The 17,692-nt window shown below is 41.3% G+C and overlaps 1 protein-coding gene across 3 annotated transcripts in view; it reads right to left on the bottom strand.

Moving 5' to 3' along the window:
• The window catches only part of LOC125766954 (nephrin-like), a 264,053-nt gene that overhangs the window by 29,678 nt on the left and 216,683 nt on the right, over positions 1–17,692 (bottom strand). For all 3 annotated transcript variants that reach the window (XM_049433080.1, XM_049433078.1, XM_049433079.1), the window contains 4 exons: positions 14,398–14,571; positions 3,293–3,583; positions 3,054–3,221; positions 2,847–2,978 (listed from right to left, as the gene is read on the bottom strand). In XM_049433080.1, the coding sequence (XP_049289037.1) occupies positions 2,847–2,978; positions 3,054–3,221; positions 3,293–3,583; positions 14,398–14,571 (765 nt within the window). The remainder of the gene's footprint in view (positions 1–2,846; positions 2,979–3,053; positions 3,222–3,292; positions 3,584–14,397; positions 14,572–17,692) is intronic.

The following is a 17,692-nucleotide window of genomic DNA, read 5'->3' as shown; positions in this document are numbered from 1 at the left end:
TTCCGAAGGGGGTGAGTTGAATTGGGATTGGTAAAGCAGACTGCTGACACTGACAACTTAACGTACTTATGCCAGCTGATCACTGGTACCGGCAAGGATGGTTGGATTTTGTGCAAATTGAAACCGAACTTCAGGCACAACTATTTTAATTAAACGAGGCAACTGTTTGGCAGTAAAGTTTTCCCGAATTGAATTCCGTTTTTCGAAATGGTACGGCCGAACCCCGAAGCATTTGGTGGGAAGCGATATCGTGTGTGTGTGTATGGGAACGTTCATATTTAACCGAAAAGCGAATAGGCACACTACAATAAATGAGTCTGAAGTGCTTATGTATATGTTGGTGAAATCGTGAGAAGCTAGGCGCCTCCATCGGAACATTAGAGCTTACGCGATGGGGTGTTTCGGTATGTTTCGTTTACTTTGGCAGATTGGGTTAGTTTTACAGACAAACATCCATCTATCTTCATCGGAGTTTCAAGTTTTGCATGTTTTTTTTTTGTTACGATGCAAACTATGCAAATATTTAGATTCAATTTTAATTGCTAAAGAAATTCAACGCTAAGACGCTGTTTTGAGATGTTTTTTGCTGTTTTTTTAAACATGTTTTAAAAAGGTTTAATATTAGTAAATTTAAATGCATCAACTAATAATTAGAAATAACTATCAAGCCATTTCGATTTTTATTTAATTTAATAGCACGGGTATTACGGTATTGCCAGCACCATTTGTGCTGATTTATCAATCCGTTTTGTATGAATAAAACAAAATACGAATGTCAAAAAGATAAGGTTCATTAAATTAATTCAAATCAATATTCTGCATCACTTTTCTGTTGAATCAGGTTTTTTTATTATTAAAACATTACTTAACGGCTTTACTTACAAAATCATTTCCAGTCAAATATCACATTTTTGGTACATTTTCTGCTAAAAATATCATTTTCGAAGGCATTAGTTTGGTTGAATTTTAATTAAACCAAAGTTTCGATGAAATATTGCCTTTGATTATCGGAAACAATAATTTCGGGTTTTCCCTTCGAAATCGGAAAACCTTTTCGAAACACGACAATAGACGCAATAAGTTATCTTGCAGACAGGGTGTCTAAGGTTACCAGAACCGATGGATGATTTAAGTGATACAATATTTCCCAAGCATCCAATTCTCAATTTTCCTGCTTCGAATTGAGAACTGCTTCGTTTGGAAAGGGTACTTAAAATTTTCCCATTCTACCAATCGAACGTGAAAAAGAGAGATTTTTGACTTTTTTTGTTTTGGTTTGCTCGTAAACAATACACGTTATATCGTTGTTCGATACAAGTGGGGCGATGGTGATTCCACTCGTAGACAGCGTCTTAATCGGTCACTTTCGGTGTTTTGGAATGGGTAACAGCAGCGGGGCTAACTTTTCGATGGTAAAGTTTCTTGACCGTGCCGTGGTGTACCGTCTTGTGTTGATGGACATTAATTAGTACAAGTATTGTTGCAGATAATCGCACGGAAAAACGATGAAGGCACTAACTTGAAGCTGATTAAATTACCTTTCGCAGACTTTTCACACTGCCGAGTGAGTGGGGAGGGAATGATTTATGATGATTTTATTTCATTACCAGTTTGAAAGTGTTTGCATGTACAAATAGTAAAGAATTTTAGTATATTGAAAGGTTTATTAGTTTTATGCAACGCACAAAGTTTAATGGAATATACGAAATACTAATTAGAAAATGTTAAACAAATAAATTTTTCCACAAAATAGAAGCTTTACATCTTCCTCTAAGGAATGAACTCTTGCTGGACTTCAAATATCAACTTTTAATTAACATTCTTCCAAGAGGACTTTATTGTGAAAGAAACAATGAGACAACCATCAATCGTAAATTGGTTTCTCTGCGGCATTCAGGAACTCAGCATCTCTGAGGAAAATGTTCTCCTTCGACGATACTATCGAGGGCATCCTTTATGTAGAGAATTCATCAGAATTGACTCCAGCTAATCTTTGGCGTGGATCATTGAGCATAAAATTCGGTGGATAAAATCAGGGTTTCTACTGACGTTGGAATTTGTATCGCAAGACAAAACGAAACAAAAAAACCCAACTTACATACAAGAGAAGGCATCCATAAAACGGTAGGCTAGACGCTTGTAAAGAAATGGTTCTACTCCTTTTTTGCTTGGAATTTGCTTATCAACGTGAAGAAAGGGATGTATTTCTTGGTGAGTTTTATCAAGCTTCCAGTGTGCGTCACCGAGTAGGAAAAGGTAAAGTGCGTTCTGTTTCGATTGTGTTGGCAGGTCCGCAAGTTGATTAAAGCCCCGTATCGGGATGTAAGCGCGCGAGCGAGAAAGAGAGAGAGAGAGGGCGACAGAGGGAGAGAAAGTGTACTCCATAATCTTCACTGTTCCTGGTTTTTCACTATTGTTCCCGCGGCCATCATCTGTCATTGTGCCTAACCAAAAACCCCCGTGCACGTCAGGTACACAAAAGCAAGTTGATTTGCATACTAATTAGAAAGTTCGTCGAGCCGGTTTTACCCTTTTAGCAAACACGGTTTGAGCACGGGAGCAGCAGTAGTAAAGATGAATCTCTCCCGGGATTAAGGTAGGTAAGGTAAGAATATTTCACGTTCGATCTTGTGCTACAAAATCAGCTTTTCCGACGAAAAATGGGATAAGACGAAGCATCTTAACCGACATTCCATCCGTTCCGTCAAGATGAACTACACGTCGGGTGGGTTTATTTCCTCACAAAAGGGTAGATGATAGATGGTACAGGTTAAAGTTGTTTCTTGAAAGTCTAGCTTTGTGCAATTCCTGTAACATTCCTCCAAGTAAGGTGAAATCATACTTACGCAGTACATTAACGGTGTGAGTGGATTGTACGTTTTCGGGCAGCTGCATATTAACACCGTGGCAAATAGCAACCAGGGAACGTTTGTTGGCTTCCACCGTTGCTGTTATGTTGGATGTTGTAACCCAACCTCCTGGAAACAAACAGGAATTTTTTCTCTTTAACTATAATATTCTCCAATAATTTTAATTTCCTTTCAATTACATACCTTCCGGGCTTGGTACTACTTTGGACGATGCATTTGCAACTTGTTTACCATTAACAATCCATTTAATGTCTGCCGCCGGATTCGATGCCGTTGTCTGACATTGGAGAGTCACACTATCTCCTACCCGTGCCTCTGATGGTCCGGATACTATCACTTGTGTCGGTGCAACTGTAATGAAAGGATGGACATGAGATTGGTTTTTTTTCACGTTTAATGCTCCACTCTATCGGGTAACTTACATTGCACATTAAGCGTAACTTCAGCTTTAAGTATCTTCGTTGCCATTACATTATTTGCTTCGCAACGCAAACGTGCCTTATTGTCTGTTGCTTCCGCTACAAATGAGTAGATATTCTCCGACAGCCGATCAGTCGTACGGTAAGCCATACGGGCCTGGTTTCCATTCTTGTACCAGATCAATTGAGCGGGTGGATTACCACCCCGGCTACGACAGACCAGTTTCACGTGCTGCCCCTTTCGTACCGAATCGCCTTGTGAGTAACCTTCGATGTATGGTGGTCCGGGAGGATCTAAGGGAGAAGAATAGGGAATGATTAGGAAAAATATATACTGCGTTGTAGTTTGTCAGCACATTTTCAATGGTTTACACGTTTTAATAATTCTGATTGGAAATTTTGTTATAAATATAACAGAGATCCCATTCATTCGTTGAGATACGCTACTATAGCGGAAGGCGGAGATCTCCAACAATCTGGAATTTCTGTGTATGTCGGATTTCGTTTCAAATTGACAGTTATGGAAGTATCTTTCGATGGGTTTCAAATCCCATTCGGACCGTTCCCCCGTACCAAGGACTGACTAAAAATCAGTTTAGTAAGCCAAAAATGGCCGACGTGACCTTAGAGTTCGTTAAGCCATAAAGAAGGGAATTATCTTTAGCATTCCACTTATGGGGTAATTTTTGGTAGAAAAATATATAGCGTAGAAAAATTGAAAAAAGTGAATTAGAGGGCATTATCAATCAACTTGTAACTTAATTTTTAAATTACTCCTGGAGTTAAATAAAACGATATACCTAGTCTTTTGAATAACTGAACAAACATTGCCTGGATTTAGGTTTAAAATAATTTCTATAGTTAAAGCAGGTGTAAGATGCAACATTCGTTCCGAAGCTTGAGCATTAAACTAATGTCGTTTAAAAAAATATAGTTACGATCCTTTCGGTAGTAATTATACATGCGAATTGCGTTTGGGCCAAAGGAATAATTTGGAATAACTTTTAAGCTTCTGAACTGCAACTTAAACTTTTAATTTTATTTCTAATATAATACTATTCTCTAATACTAATATATGTAGGTTTTGCTATAAATGTACAATATCTAGATCCGAATTTGTTTTACGTTCCTTAGTTCAACATTTAACAGATTCTAAGTACATCTAATCATCTAATATATTGCGCTCTCAACAGTCAAAGTGAAAGGACGTGTTTTTGTTTACTTTGCTACGATGTGCTCATACGAGAGATATGGAAGGAATACCTTCCGTATCGATTATTCCGAAGCTCCCGTACGCCCAACGTTGGACGAGACAGTGGATTTTCTGTTCAACGTCCTTAAGACGGGAGAGGACATTTCGATGGTGCAGCGCAACACTGTCCTAAGCGTTGTTTTCGTGACAATGCCAACGCTGGAACGAGCGATGAATATCGTGAAGGAGCACGCTGATAAGCACTTTATCACGCACGAGGGGAAGCAGTTCCCTATCCGTGTTGAGATGGAGGATGGTGCGACGGAGGTCAGGGTTCGCGATCTACCTCCCGGTCTACCAGATGCGGATGTGGCTGCCGACCTTGGCCGATTCGGAGAAGTAATCTCGATTGTGCGCGGTGTGTATGGTCCGGAAACGCGTTTGGCTGGTGTTTTGACAGGCATGCGTATCGTGCGTATGAAGCTGAAAAAACCCATCGCGTCGTTCATCATGGTGTGTGGTGAGGAAACGGGGGTAACATACCGTGGACAACAGCAGTCTTGCCGCTTTTGTACGGAACCGGTGCATTTTGGACTTAGCTGTGTCCAGAGCCGTGTGGAACGGTTCCACGCAGAGGATTCACGCACACGGAAGGCAACGTCGTATGCGGATGCTTTACAGAAAGCACCAACACCAGCAGCAGCTACAGCTGCTCCAACCGTTGCTACTAACAACAGTGCGAAAGGAAGGGGACGGGGTCGTAAAGGGAAGGTAAGGTTTACCACACTTCCCAACTCAACTGCAATGTCATCGGCATCTGCAGCGAGTGTTCCACAGGATCCCGTGTCCAAAATTGCTGATCGTTTGGTCATTCCGATCGAACCAGCAATCGTCGCTCGGCCGTCCAGCCCAAAACCGAACGGCTCAACTAAGAATGAGCAGTGTAAGGGAGTAAACATCCTTACTGTCGCAGGCGCCACCACTACATCGACGGTTGTGGATACTGGCGCTAGACTAGTAACTGCGTCTGCGTCTGCCGCTTCGTCTGCCGCTGCCCCTGCCGCTGCGTCTGCTGCGGTGTCTGGCGCTACGTCTGTCGCTGCGCCTGCCGCTGTCTCTGCCGCTGCTCCTGCTGCAGTGTCTGGGGCTACGTCTGCCGCTGCCCCTGCCGCTGCCCCTGCCGCTGCCCCTGCCGCTGTGTCTGGCGCTACGTCTGCCGCTGCTCCTGCCGCTGCTCCTGCTGCTGAGCGGGATACAGAATCGAGAGCACTGTCAGACTCTCTCGTGTTCAAAACACCGCTGGCCATCCCTTCCATTACCATTCCTCTCCGTAACGTAGATGAGCAGGTTGCGATCAAACGCAAGCAAAATCCGGAGACGGATCACGAGAGTGATGGCTCTTCTTCATCCTCACACAGCCTAACGGGCGCGACCAAGCGCAAGCCTGGTCGTCCTCCTAAACGGCTCACTACCACTACCACACAATAGATGATCTTAGATTCGTCGCGATGGAGCCCAACGAGGTAAATAATAATGTTAATAGTAGCTATAATCTAGCTACTATTAATATTAATACAATTTCTAACTCGACGAAACTAGAAGCCCTCAAAACTTTTATCCGAACAATGGATCTTGACGTCATATTTCTTCAAGAAGTATGCGTTCCAGATCTGTATATACGAGGATTCAATGTCGTCTCCAACGTTGATGTTTCGGGGAGGGGTACGGCGATCGCTTTACGTGAACACTTAAAATTTTCTCATGTCGAACGCAGTTTAGATTCCCGTTTAATCTGTCTTCGGCTTGAGAATAATACCACACTATGCAATGTTTACGCTCCCTCTGGGAGTCAGCGTAGAGGAGAGAGGGAGGAATTTTTTGAGCAAACGTTGGCGTTCTACCTGCGAAATGCATGCCAGCATGTCATTCTTGCAGGCGATTTCAACAGTGTGTTGGAGTCAAAGGACGTGACGGGGGCGAGGAATTTCAGCCATTCTCTCCGAAACGTAGTAAACACCATGGGTATGTGTGACAGTTGGGAAGCTCTCAGAGGTAACTCTGTTGAGTTTTCTTATGTCACAAGTGGTTCTGGTTCACGTATCGATCGTTGTTACGTCTCGTCGTCACTAAAAGCACAGTTGAGGACGACTGGTATGCATGTACTGGCCTTTTCGGACCATAAGGCCCTCACTGTCCGTCTTTGTATTCCAGCTCAGCCGAGCCGTGTGCGCAGCAACGGTTACTGGCAGCTGAGACCACATATTTTAACAGAACGAAATCTAGAGGAATTCAAAGTAAAGTGGAATTTTTGGACTAGACAGAGGAAAAACTACGGCTCGTGGATGCAGTGGTGGGTGGAGCATGCGAAGCCTAAAATCAAATCGTTCTTTCGTTGGAAAACAAATGAAAGATACCAAAATTTCCGTTTACATCACGAGCTTCTTTATAGAGGACTGAGTTCTGCTTATGAGCGATATTTAGTTGACCAAAATGAATTGATCAACATAAATCGAATCAAAGGGAAAATGCTTCTCCTTCAGAAACGTTTCTCTGAGGATTTTGCGCGCATTAACGAAACGCGTGTATGTGGTGAGGACATTTCGACCTTCCAACTTGATGAAGGGAGACGAAGAAGGACCGTGATCGACAAGTTAGAAATGGATGATGGGTCCTCCTTAACTGATCCTGATAAGATAAAAGAACACATTGAGGGCTTCTTTAAAGATCTCTACACAACCTACGACACAGACACACATAAAACACAAACAGACAACTTTTCCTTTTCACGAGCCATCCCAGAGGACTGTGAAGCCAACAATGGTTGCATGAAGGAAATTACCTCCCGTGATATCCTTGATGCAATCAAATCTTCGGCTTCGCGAAGGTCCCCCGGTCCGGATGGAATACCAAAAGAGTTTTATCTCCGCACTTTCGACATTATTAGTCGAGAACTAGGGCTAGTGCTAAATGAGGCTCTCCGCGGAGAGTTTCCTCCGGGTTTCGTTGACGGGGTCATTGTGCTGGTGAGGAAGCGGGGAGGCGAGGTTACCATGTCTGCTTTTCGACCTATATCACTCCTTAACGTAGATTACAAGCTTCTGTCCAGAATTGTCAAACACCGTCTCGACCATATTGTCGGGAAGTGGGAGATAGTTTCGGCAGCGCAAAAGTGTTGCAATAAACCACGCAACATTTTTCAAGCTGTTCTTTCCGTTAAGGAGAGATTGATTGATTTGCAGAGGAAACGTAAGTATGGTAAGCTTGTCTCCTTTGACCTTTCCCATGCCTTTGATCGTGTGAATCGGGACTTTTTGTTTAGCAACATGCTCGCGATAGGTTTCAATCCGAGGCTGGTGGGGCTTTTGAGAACGATTGGTGAGCAGTCCTCCTCCCGTATCCTGATCAACGGAAATCTCTCCAATTCCTTCCCAATCCTCAGATCCGTTCGACAAGGGGATCCTCTATCCATGCACCTCTTTATCCTCTATCTTCAACCCCTTATCACAAGATTAGAAAGCATATGTTCTGACCAGGATGATCTGGTCAACGCATATGCTGACGACATCTCTGTGATAACAACCTCTTCCAACAAAATCCAGCGTGTGCGAGAACTCTTTGAGGCGTTTGGCAGTGTCTCCGGTGCTCGCCTGAACGTCGACAAAACGTTAGCCATCGACGTTGGACTTGTCAACCCAGCTCGCGAATGGAATGTACCATGGCTAAGAACCGAGGAGAGACTACGGTTGCTTGGAATATTATTTTCCAACAACATACGACAAGCCATGTGCCAAAATTGGAACGTACAGATAGCGAAATTCGGACAGCTGGTGAGACTGCACAGGATAAGATGTCTCAATTTGCAGCAGCGGGTCATTCTCCTGAACACGTTTCTGCTCCCCAAACTGTGGTACGTTGCTTCGGTGTGTGCCCCGAGGGTTTTCGATCTGAGAAGAGCCACAACTTTGATCGGATACCTGTTGTACTACAGAAGCGGAGGTATACGCGTTCCTCTGGAGCAACTGGCTCTTCCACGCAAGAAAGGTGGTCTGAACCTTCAGCTACCCCAAACAAAATGTATGGCGCTCCTAACAAACCGGTACGTGAAAGAGAGGGAGTGCTTGGAAGTTGGTTTCCAGCATATCTCTAGTGCTGGAAACCCACCGAACCTCTCGGGCATCCCGACAACGTACCCATGCTTAAGAGCAGTGATTCAGGAGATGGCATATATTCCGCTAGTTCCTTGTGAACCCTGCTCAACAAAACAGATCATAAATAAACAGATCCAGAGATTCGCAGTCGCCAAAATCATGAGGACAACACCCTACGTTGACTGGAGAAACGTCTGGAGAAACATACACAATAAACAGCTGAATTCAACACAACGTTCCACGCTTTACATGTTAGTAAATGGAAAGGTTCCTCATGGGGAGCTTTACAGCAGATGGGACGGGGTTTTTGCTAACTCTTGCGAGACGTGTAATGCTCTGGACACTCTCGAGCACAAATTCGCGATGTGTCCAAGAGTGAACGGAGCCTGGAGAAGTCTCCTTAAAAAAGTAAATCATCATGTGCCTGAACTCGTCGACCCGTCCTTCAATGTGCTGCGCTTTCCTGCTCTGGGAAATATAAGAGCCAGTAAACGCGTGGCTGTGTGCAAACTGTTTGCAAATTATATCATCCACATCATTAGCAATAATGATGATGCGATTGATATAAACGTCCTTGATGTAGTTCTGTCCAACCCGTAAATGTATGTTGTGTATATATGTATACACATTGCCTGTTTAAAACCTTTCTTTTTTTCCTTAATGTTACAATGTTTGTTAATGGTATGTAAATATGTATGCTAATAAAAATTTTTTATAAAAAAAAATATAGCAGTTTCTACCATTTTTATTCGCCAAATTTGTATCTATTTTCCTTCACAACAGAATTTACCATAATGAAGCTTTAAAGGCAATTTTAAGTCATTCTTTGTTCGTAACGCTCGAGAGAAATCGTTCATAAACCAATGCCGAAAACAAGCGGAAAATTGGTTTCCTTATCATTATTCGTACTTTATCCATAATTTTGCGGCACTTTGCATGTGTCGGTGCGCAGCACCATATCGACCAGTCAGCAAGCAAAATGGTGGTTAAAATTAATTTTCTTATCAGTTTATGTGTTAGCTTTTTCTCAACAAATTTACATGCACCCCGTACCACACCCGGTTTCGGGGTGTGGGTTCGGTGTGTATGACGATGTATGGCTGTATGGGTGCCTTTTGCAAAGGAACACTTTTCCTTTGCCGCTGTATAATGAAACCATTGTGCTTTCTCTACCCCTTTTTCTTGACACAGCCGCTGTTTCGCTTTCTTTGCTAAGAAACGGCAAAACCATAAACGTCCTGAAATAACCGACACCATTCGTTCAGGACAAACTTCGACAACTTGTCTTTGGTGCGCATAAATAATGCCAGAAATGCTAATTTTCTTAGATAATGTGCGGCACACACACACACCCCACCTGCCCCGGTGCCATTATATTACGTGTGCACGAGTGCAGGTGAGTGGCAGTGGCGATAAGTAGATTGAATTTTAATGCCAACATTGTCGTCATTTTGTTCGCGCACACGGCACAACGGCCGGTGCGCTATCGCTAATGTGCATTTTTCCACCAAAGCTTTCGGTGTACAACCGATGCCCTCGTGGCATATACTAGCGATAAGATGTGGTTTGGCTTTCACCTCCTTCCAGCCAGGGGCGCGTAGCGTACAAGGCACCACGTTAAGAGCTTTTGCCGAGCTGAAAAGAGGCACGAACCGTTGTAGATCTTGTTTTATGAGTAGCGAAGAAAGTGAAGGAACGAGAAGGAAAAAAATTGCATGAAAGCAAAGCCCAAAATGTATTTTAAATTTGCGTCCTTTCGCGCGTGTATGTGGGGAGTGCTATATATGGGTTAACACAGCCCGGCACTGTTACCGAAAATGGGGAATATGATGGAAAATCGAAATGGATGTATATTGGATATTATTTTTTTTTTTGCACCAACGCAAAAGCCCGCTTTTGCTGCCACGGTTCTAATCCGTTAAATGTGATGTCATTTCCTGGCTGTCATATGCAGAATCCGGGCACCATCCCGAATGCTAATCCTTTGAGTGCATCTTGGAAAAAGCATCTCGCTGCATCGCTGCATGCAAGTAGGGCGTGTGTTTGTGCGTTACGAGTGTGCATCGTTTGCTGTTAATGCAAACAGAATAAATATGCAGGGTGCATGTTTGTGCCGGGTGTATGCGTTAAGCTAGGGACGTGTGCTTGACACGGGATTTTGCTGTTGTAGCTGAAGGATGTGAAGTGAAACTAACTATGTAAAAACAAATTAATGCTTCAAGAAAGACGATAAGACATGGTGGAAAATGCCTTACTGAAATGAGATGTTATATTTAGTCCTTTTTTAAAAACAAAAAAAGATGGAAAATTCTTTTGCATGCTTCTTTTACGTAGCGTTTATTGAATGATTAGCAGAGAGTAATATTGTTTACTGAAAAATAAATATTTTATTACAATACACTTGGTGAAGAATAATTTGAGGTATTATTTATAACAAATATTTAAGTTAGGTTTCTTGTAATTTTAGGGCCTTGAGTTATATTCCATTACTGCCCTAAATTGCCTTTTTTAACGTTTTCTTTACGATTGTTCACAATTCTAAACGTTAAGATTTGTCATGTAAAACTGTAAATTAATTTGTTTGCGAATAAACCATATCAGTTATTAAATGGAAGTATAAACAAAAGAGATGACAATGAGAGAAATTAATGATAGAATAAACAGTGATAAGTTTAATTCAATACTAAACTAACTAAAAACCTTGAAAAAGGACAAAGTATGCAAACTATTTAATAATAGTTTATTTTTCAGTATATAATGAAAAATAAACTATTATTAAATTGAGACTAAAACTCAAAAAATAAAATAACAAAATACTTAACATGAATACTTAAATACTTAATAACAAAATTAAGTCGCTGGCCAGCGCAGAAGGTGTGTGAGTTAAAATGCATAAGAATAGTCAAAGGATTAGTTAAGAGCATTTTTTATGATTCTTAAAACTTCAAAAGAGTGAGTAAAAGATTAAAATCCTTATAAACTCTCCTTCACTCAGTGTCAATTATCTCTAAATAGTAAATTCAGGAAGAATAATCTAGTAAATTCATCTAGACAATCATTTAATAGTTCCGACATTAAAACATCTGTTTATACTTGATGAATGTATGTATGAGTATGATATTTATGTATTTTAGGAAATTATTAGGTTACTAATGCTCACGTAAAGAGCAAGAAATTTCAATCATTAATTTCATTTTAAAATATCTGGTGATAAGTTTCCTAACTATATTGTAGCATTCTTGTAATAATAAAATTTTAAACCATTTACTCATTTTCATAAATGTGTTCCATTGTCACAAATTTTTCCCCACTCCCGAGGGGACATCCAAACCACCGTACCCGAAGGTTGATGAACGAGCTCACGATTGTCAGCTGAATAAATGAATAATAAATGGTCGCTTTCTTTTGCAGCTTGTCACAATGCCCGAGCCCGGGAACAAGCGAACTTCAAATCAGTAGTGAAGTTTAAATCAAAAGACTCGAACTTTACGCGCACGAGAAATTTGTCCGTTCGTATGCACCACATTTACTCCCGGTGGTGTGTATTTTGCCGGCTCTAATTATATTAGCTCATTTGCATAGCAATTCATCTGCTTCAGGGGGTGGGGAATAATATGACAAAGTGATCTTCCTCTCTTTTTTTCTAGCTAGTACTTGACTACTTGACTAATTATTTGTCTATACATAGAATATTTTTTTTTCGCTGCCACTTTTCTTCTTCCAACTGTTCCGAATTAAATGTTGAAACTCGAACACCGCACTAGCGGTAGTGGTGTTATGTGCAGATTATGGAAATTGCATTACTTTTATGAACTTTTAACCTACTTTGCGTGCGGGAGGTTTGAAATGTTTTCCTTCCCTCCCATGCAAAAACCCATTGTTCTGCTGGGGTTTGGATTTTGTTGATCTTGAATGATTGTTATCCTCAGCCAGAATTAAATTTATGGCAAGAGCAAAGAGGAGGATCGTTTTACGTTCCACGAACAATGTGAACTTATTTTTTAAGTCCTTCCATCGTATGCCATCTCATTGCAAAAAAAATGCACACCAAAGATCATGGTAAGAAGGTATTTTTTTCTCTCTCTCTCTTTCTACTATTGTTTTGTTTCATTTCGTTCCTATTTGTAAATGTCTGAAATGTCGGAAAGTGGAGCAAAAGGATTTGCCTCACCAAAAAAAAAAAAACAAAAAAAAGGAGAAGGAACGGGTTTCGCACCCGAGGCAGCTGTCGGTTGTTTATTTTTATTTAATATTTACTTATTACATTCTCCACCATCATTTTAACTGCTTTTCCACCATAGCGTTCCTTCTTTGGTGTTGGATTTTTTCCTTCTTCTTCTGGACGTGTGTGTGTGCAAGAGTTCTTCGTTACTTTCATCACCCTTACGCCTTACTAGGGGTGGTGTTTTTTTGGGGACGGGTGCTCTTGCTGATTCCTGAAATCATATCCTTTGCTTCAGCTGCAACGAGCGTGGCACACAATTGTAGTAACGCCTTGCTTGCTGCGCACACAGTATTGTATATTTTTTGCTTGCTTTACTTCTATTTGGTGTTATTGCTTACAGTTGGCATTTCTCAGTGTTGCTGTGCTGTTTGATGCAGCATTTTCCACAGACACTCACTTTTACCCTTCATGATGCCATGTCATACCGTGTGTTCTTTCTCTTCGCGTGTGTGTGTGTTAATGTGTCGTTGAGAAGTAGAAAAAAAAGGTTAACGAAACAACGACATACCCTCGGTTTGGTTGCTTTGTTTAGTTGCCCCAACGGGTAAAGGAAGGAAGGTGGCTTGCCCACGGGCTTCGAGGAAAAGTACCCGACGGGTGTTTCGAAATGAAAAGTTATTTTCCCTGCTTTGTAATGGAAGCGCGCTTTCGAGCGCATTTTCTTCACGATCTCAACTGTTTTCTTCCAAGTATTTTTCCTCCTTCTAACCCTCCCCCTCCCCCCACTCACTACTACAGAGCACTATGCGTTCCTTGTTCTTTCCACGGTTCATCGCGTGACTCGCTGACGACGACAGGCGTTAGAATTCTTTGCGCCGAGTAAACGGAACGATGACAGCAGGCACACAAGCGCGGAAGCGGAAGGTTGGAAAGTTTTCGGTTTTCGGTTCCTTCCGGGGGGCGTTTATCACCCTCTCCTGCCTCCGAACCTCCCGCTACTCGTTGACGGAGCTTGTTCGTGTGCTTTTTGCTCCGGTTGTTACTGCTCGCTGTTTCGCTTTATTGCTGAGCGGTGCAATTTTAAAATCATGCTCCACGCGCAAAGACTGCGAAACAGTGGAAAAGAATCGGGTGTGCTGGGTTGGCAACTAGTCGTTGTCGTACGTAAAGGCAACCTTCAATTGATTGAGAAATCATAGACTAGTTCAGCGTCCGGCACGAGTTTCAATTGGCCTCACGGGGGTAGAAGGGAGGGAGTTGAAAATCGGCACCAACCAGGACAAAAGCACTGGGTTGGAAACATTACCGAGAATCTTACCGACCCCGGTTCTCATTCCCCGAGATGGTACATGCTCTATTGGCTGTAAAGGTACGTGACTAGCAGCTCATTCCCGGGCGCCAATCAGCGAAACTCTTTGCCCGGCGGTGGATCGGATGGCCAAAGCGTAAGTAGCCATTAGTACACTAGCAGCGTGAGCGGGAAAAAGTGTAGAAAGAATAGAAGGAAAAATGGAAACCATGGAAGGGAGTTACGGGTGGCACAACTAGAAGTTCGATTGAAGCTGAAGTGGTTAGCAGAAATGGCAACTGGACGGGTACTTACAGAGCACTGACAGCTGTACGGTGGCCTGCATCGGACGGTCTTCCGGGATTGCTTGGTGTCGGGCTTGGCACGTGTAGTCGATGTAGTCATCTTCCGCGGTCGGTTGAAGGTGCAGCTTGGACGTCACGGTGTACCGTCGATCTTCCGCCTCTGTGGTCTTTGTGTCGATAGTGTCTAGAATGGGTAGAAACAAGAAGAAAAAAAAAACCACGCACATGGCATAAGTTGTGGATGCTATCGATGTAAAACTTTTGCACCAATGATTGGTAATTACAATTGCTTCACGAACAATTAATCAAATCAATCGTTTGATTTTCACTTTCTCAGTTTCATGGTTCAAGTGAAATACAAAAGCGCATTTGAAATGGGGAATGGTTTTAGTATAGTATGGGGTTTTTATTATTGTGAAACTTTTTAAATAAAATTCATTGTACCACAGTTAATGTTTATTTGTTAGTAAACTTTAGTACACGGAATATTTTTGTTTTCTTTTAAGTAAATAAATTTATTTTTATAAAATTTCTCATTATTTTGTAACGATAGATAATAAAAAAGTCTTGTTTAGAATGTAAGATATCTTGATTTTAACAACAACAAAAATTCTCACTGTTCAAGTTTTGTAGGTTATGTTTTCATAATTTCAACATACATAACACGGCCTGAAAAAAAGATCCTTAATAAAATTCCATTTATTTTGCTATTTCCTGTTCATTTGCCTCTTTTGGTTACAGTTCCGTTTTTATTTTTGTCTTTCATTCTATTTTCACCTCTCTTCTGAACTATATGTTTGTTATCTCTTTTTTTATTTTACTATAATATATTATCTTTTATATTTAGCTTATGGTATACTTTAACATTTCTCTTTTTTCTTTCTTAATTTCTATTTCTGTTTTGTTTTTTTATTTTTTGGGTATTTTTTTTTGAGACGTAACAAGTGTCTGATATTGTAAATATCTTTATTTTTATTTTATACTTTATTTTTACGCTCAAACTCTATTTTGTGATGAATATAAGCATTGAGTTGATTGATCAAGATTTGATCAACGGCTTCAGCATTTTGCGACTTGAGTCCAAGACTTAGATATCCTAATCAAAACTTGGAAAAGCGGCCCAGGTGGTTCTGCACAAGTATATAGTCATCTTCAAAATTCAATATTGCTTTTTGGGTTCTTACACCAACTGAAACACCGAAAACCGCATAATAATGCACATATTTTTACAAGGAATGCAAGCATTCCAACATAAGCTTTGCAACATCAACAGACCGAACTCAGGCTAAATGCCTTAGAATAATGCTCCTTTTAGTGGTTTGAACCGGGTGGTCACAATGGTTGGACGTTGTTTAAGACATAATATTTGGATAAGAAATTGAGCAAAATTAAACTAAACGGTCCAGACGATATAAGACACACAAAACAATGACCGGCTAGTTTCGGTGGCTGTCTTTGGAAAATTTTCGGCTTTCAATTACTATCTGCCCATCCTCTCCATGGGGGGATATGAGATCAGAATCATCGAGAATTATCCAACAGATCGTGATTGTTTTGAAATTTGAACGAAAAGGCTCCCTGTGCGATACCGATTTCCGATGGACGTGTGTCCTGTTGCTGCACAGCAAATGCAACGTTTATTTCTTGAACAACGTTTCGAGCTGATTCTTGGATGATGCCATTGCCCGGTTGCTCTCTGACCACCATTACCCGTAGCTCATTGATCGGCCGTAATATGTGTTACATACTGGAACAATGTTGCTACGGCACTGTAAAAGCTTCGACAGCCCCACAGTGGCTGTGTTTGTTTGAAAAAAGAAAAAAAGGAAGCTTACTTGCCTCCGTTACAGTTATTGATTTTTATTGTCTACCGACCGGCTGCAACTTTGTTGGCGTGCAGCATCCCTAAGCCGCAAGGCACAAGCCTCGATGTTCGAACGAGTAGCACCCGAGTACGTCGGAGGTGGTTTTTTGTGTGTGGGGTGTTTCTCATCATCCTATTCGTTACTGTATTATCATTGTTTAACGAACGTTACTGTCAACCGGAGACCTTTTCCAGAACCTCTTCAAGATGGTGAACGCGTGCGGCACATACACGTGGTAAAGCACGAGGCTGCAACCGGGCAGAATCACTGATAAAAAGCTCATTTTCCTTATCCCCAATCTCGGTACGATGCAGTTTCGAGAATGAACAGGATTCGTCCGTCCTGCCATCACCGGGTAGCTTCGTCATGCCAATGTCGTTGTTCACGTCCCAGATGCGTCACAGGGAGTTGTAGCACAGCATCAAATGCGGGTTCCCTTCGCTTTTGCAGATGGTGATAATTTTAAGTGCTGTTTATTTTAGAAACCTCCTCTCTTACTGTATCTTTCTTTCACTCGCCTTCTCTCTCATAACAGGTTGATGGTGAGGTTACCCCAAGGGAAGCGTAATATGGTGCTTGTACTACCAGTATAATATTGCCACAGCTGGACACCATGGACACCAACCTCCCCGGAGTAATTCCATCATTCCGCTCGAAACTCCATTTTTCAATCCAGGATATTTTCCATGGGAAAGCTTTTTTTGGAGGGTAGGATGGAAAGATTCGGGTGGACCATACATGTGAAAAAAAGGATAATAGAACGATGATACATGTCGATCACGTTTCCGAGTTTTATGTTTACCTATGTAACAAATGCTCCATTTCGTGCCATATCGGTCAGTTTCTGGTTGGCTTTTGCTGTCGAATGTACACACAGAAAAGGGGTAAAAACCCATAGATATATATCTACGACCGGCGAGAATTACCAAAGGTATGAGCGATGATGCATATTTAATGCTTTTAAAAAGTTTCCCCTTCTTCCGGCATCGGTTCAAATGCGGAGTGCAGAATTCATTCCGGGGAGAAAATATAGACAATACCCGATTGAGTTGGTTCGAGCTGTTGAAATAATTCCCAACGGAGCTCAATTAAGTTTTGCATCTTTAAATGGGAAGTTTAGTAATGGTAGAGTGTATTCTGAAGTGTTTTACGTTTACATTTGCTTAATTTATTTATTTTTTCCTTGTTTAATAGTTATCAACTACATGAGATATAAAAGCTAATTTAGAACTATAATTATGAAAACAATGTTCGAGATATTTTCATCTGACTCTCGTTATGCTATTGATGGAGGCCTATTTATCTTATAATTTTTCTTTATTCTGTTTATATAAATAAAATAAATATAAATTACATGCCAAAGGTCCTTTATAACTCTGAGTCAAGTTTCAAAGCAACCAAACATGGTACGTGTGAATTCAATAAATGAATAAAGGTTTT

The sequence above is a fragment of the Anopheles funestus genome, chromosome 3RL (genome assembly GCF_943734845.2).
Source record: "Anopheles funestus chromosome 3RL, idAnoFuneDA-416_04, whole genome shotgun sequence".
NCBI classification, from domain to species: domain Eukaryota; kingdom Metazoa; phylum Arthropoda; class Insecta; order Diptera; family Culicidae; genus Anopheles; species Anopheles funestus.
The sequence above is the reverse complement of the archived record's forward strand: the minus strand, read 5'-3'. Positions and strand labels throughout refer to the sequence as shown.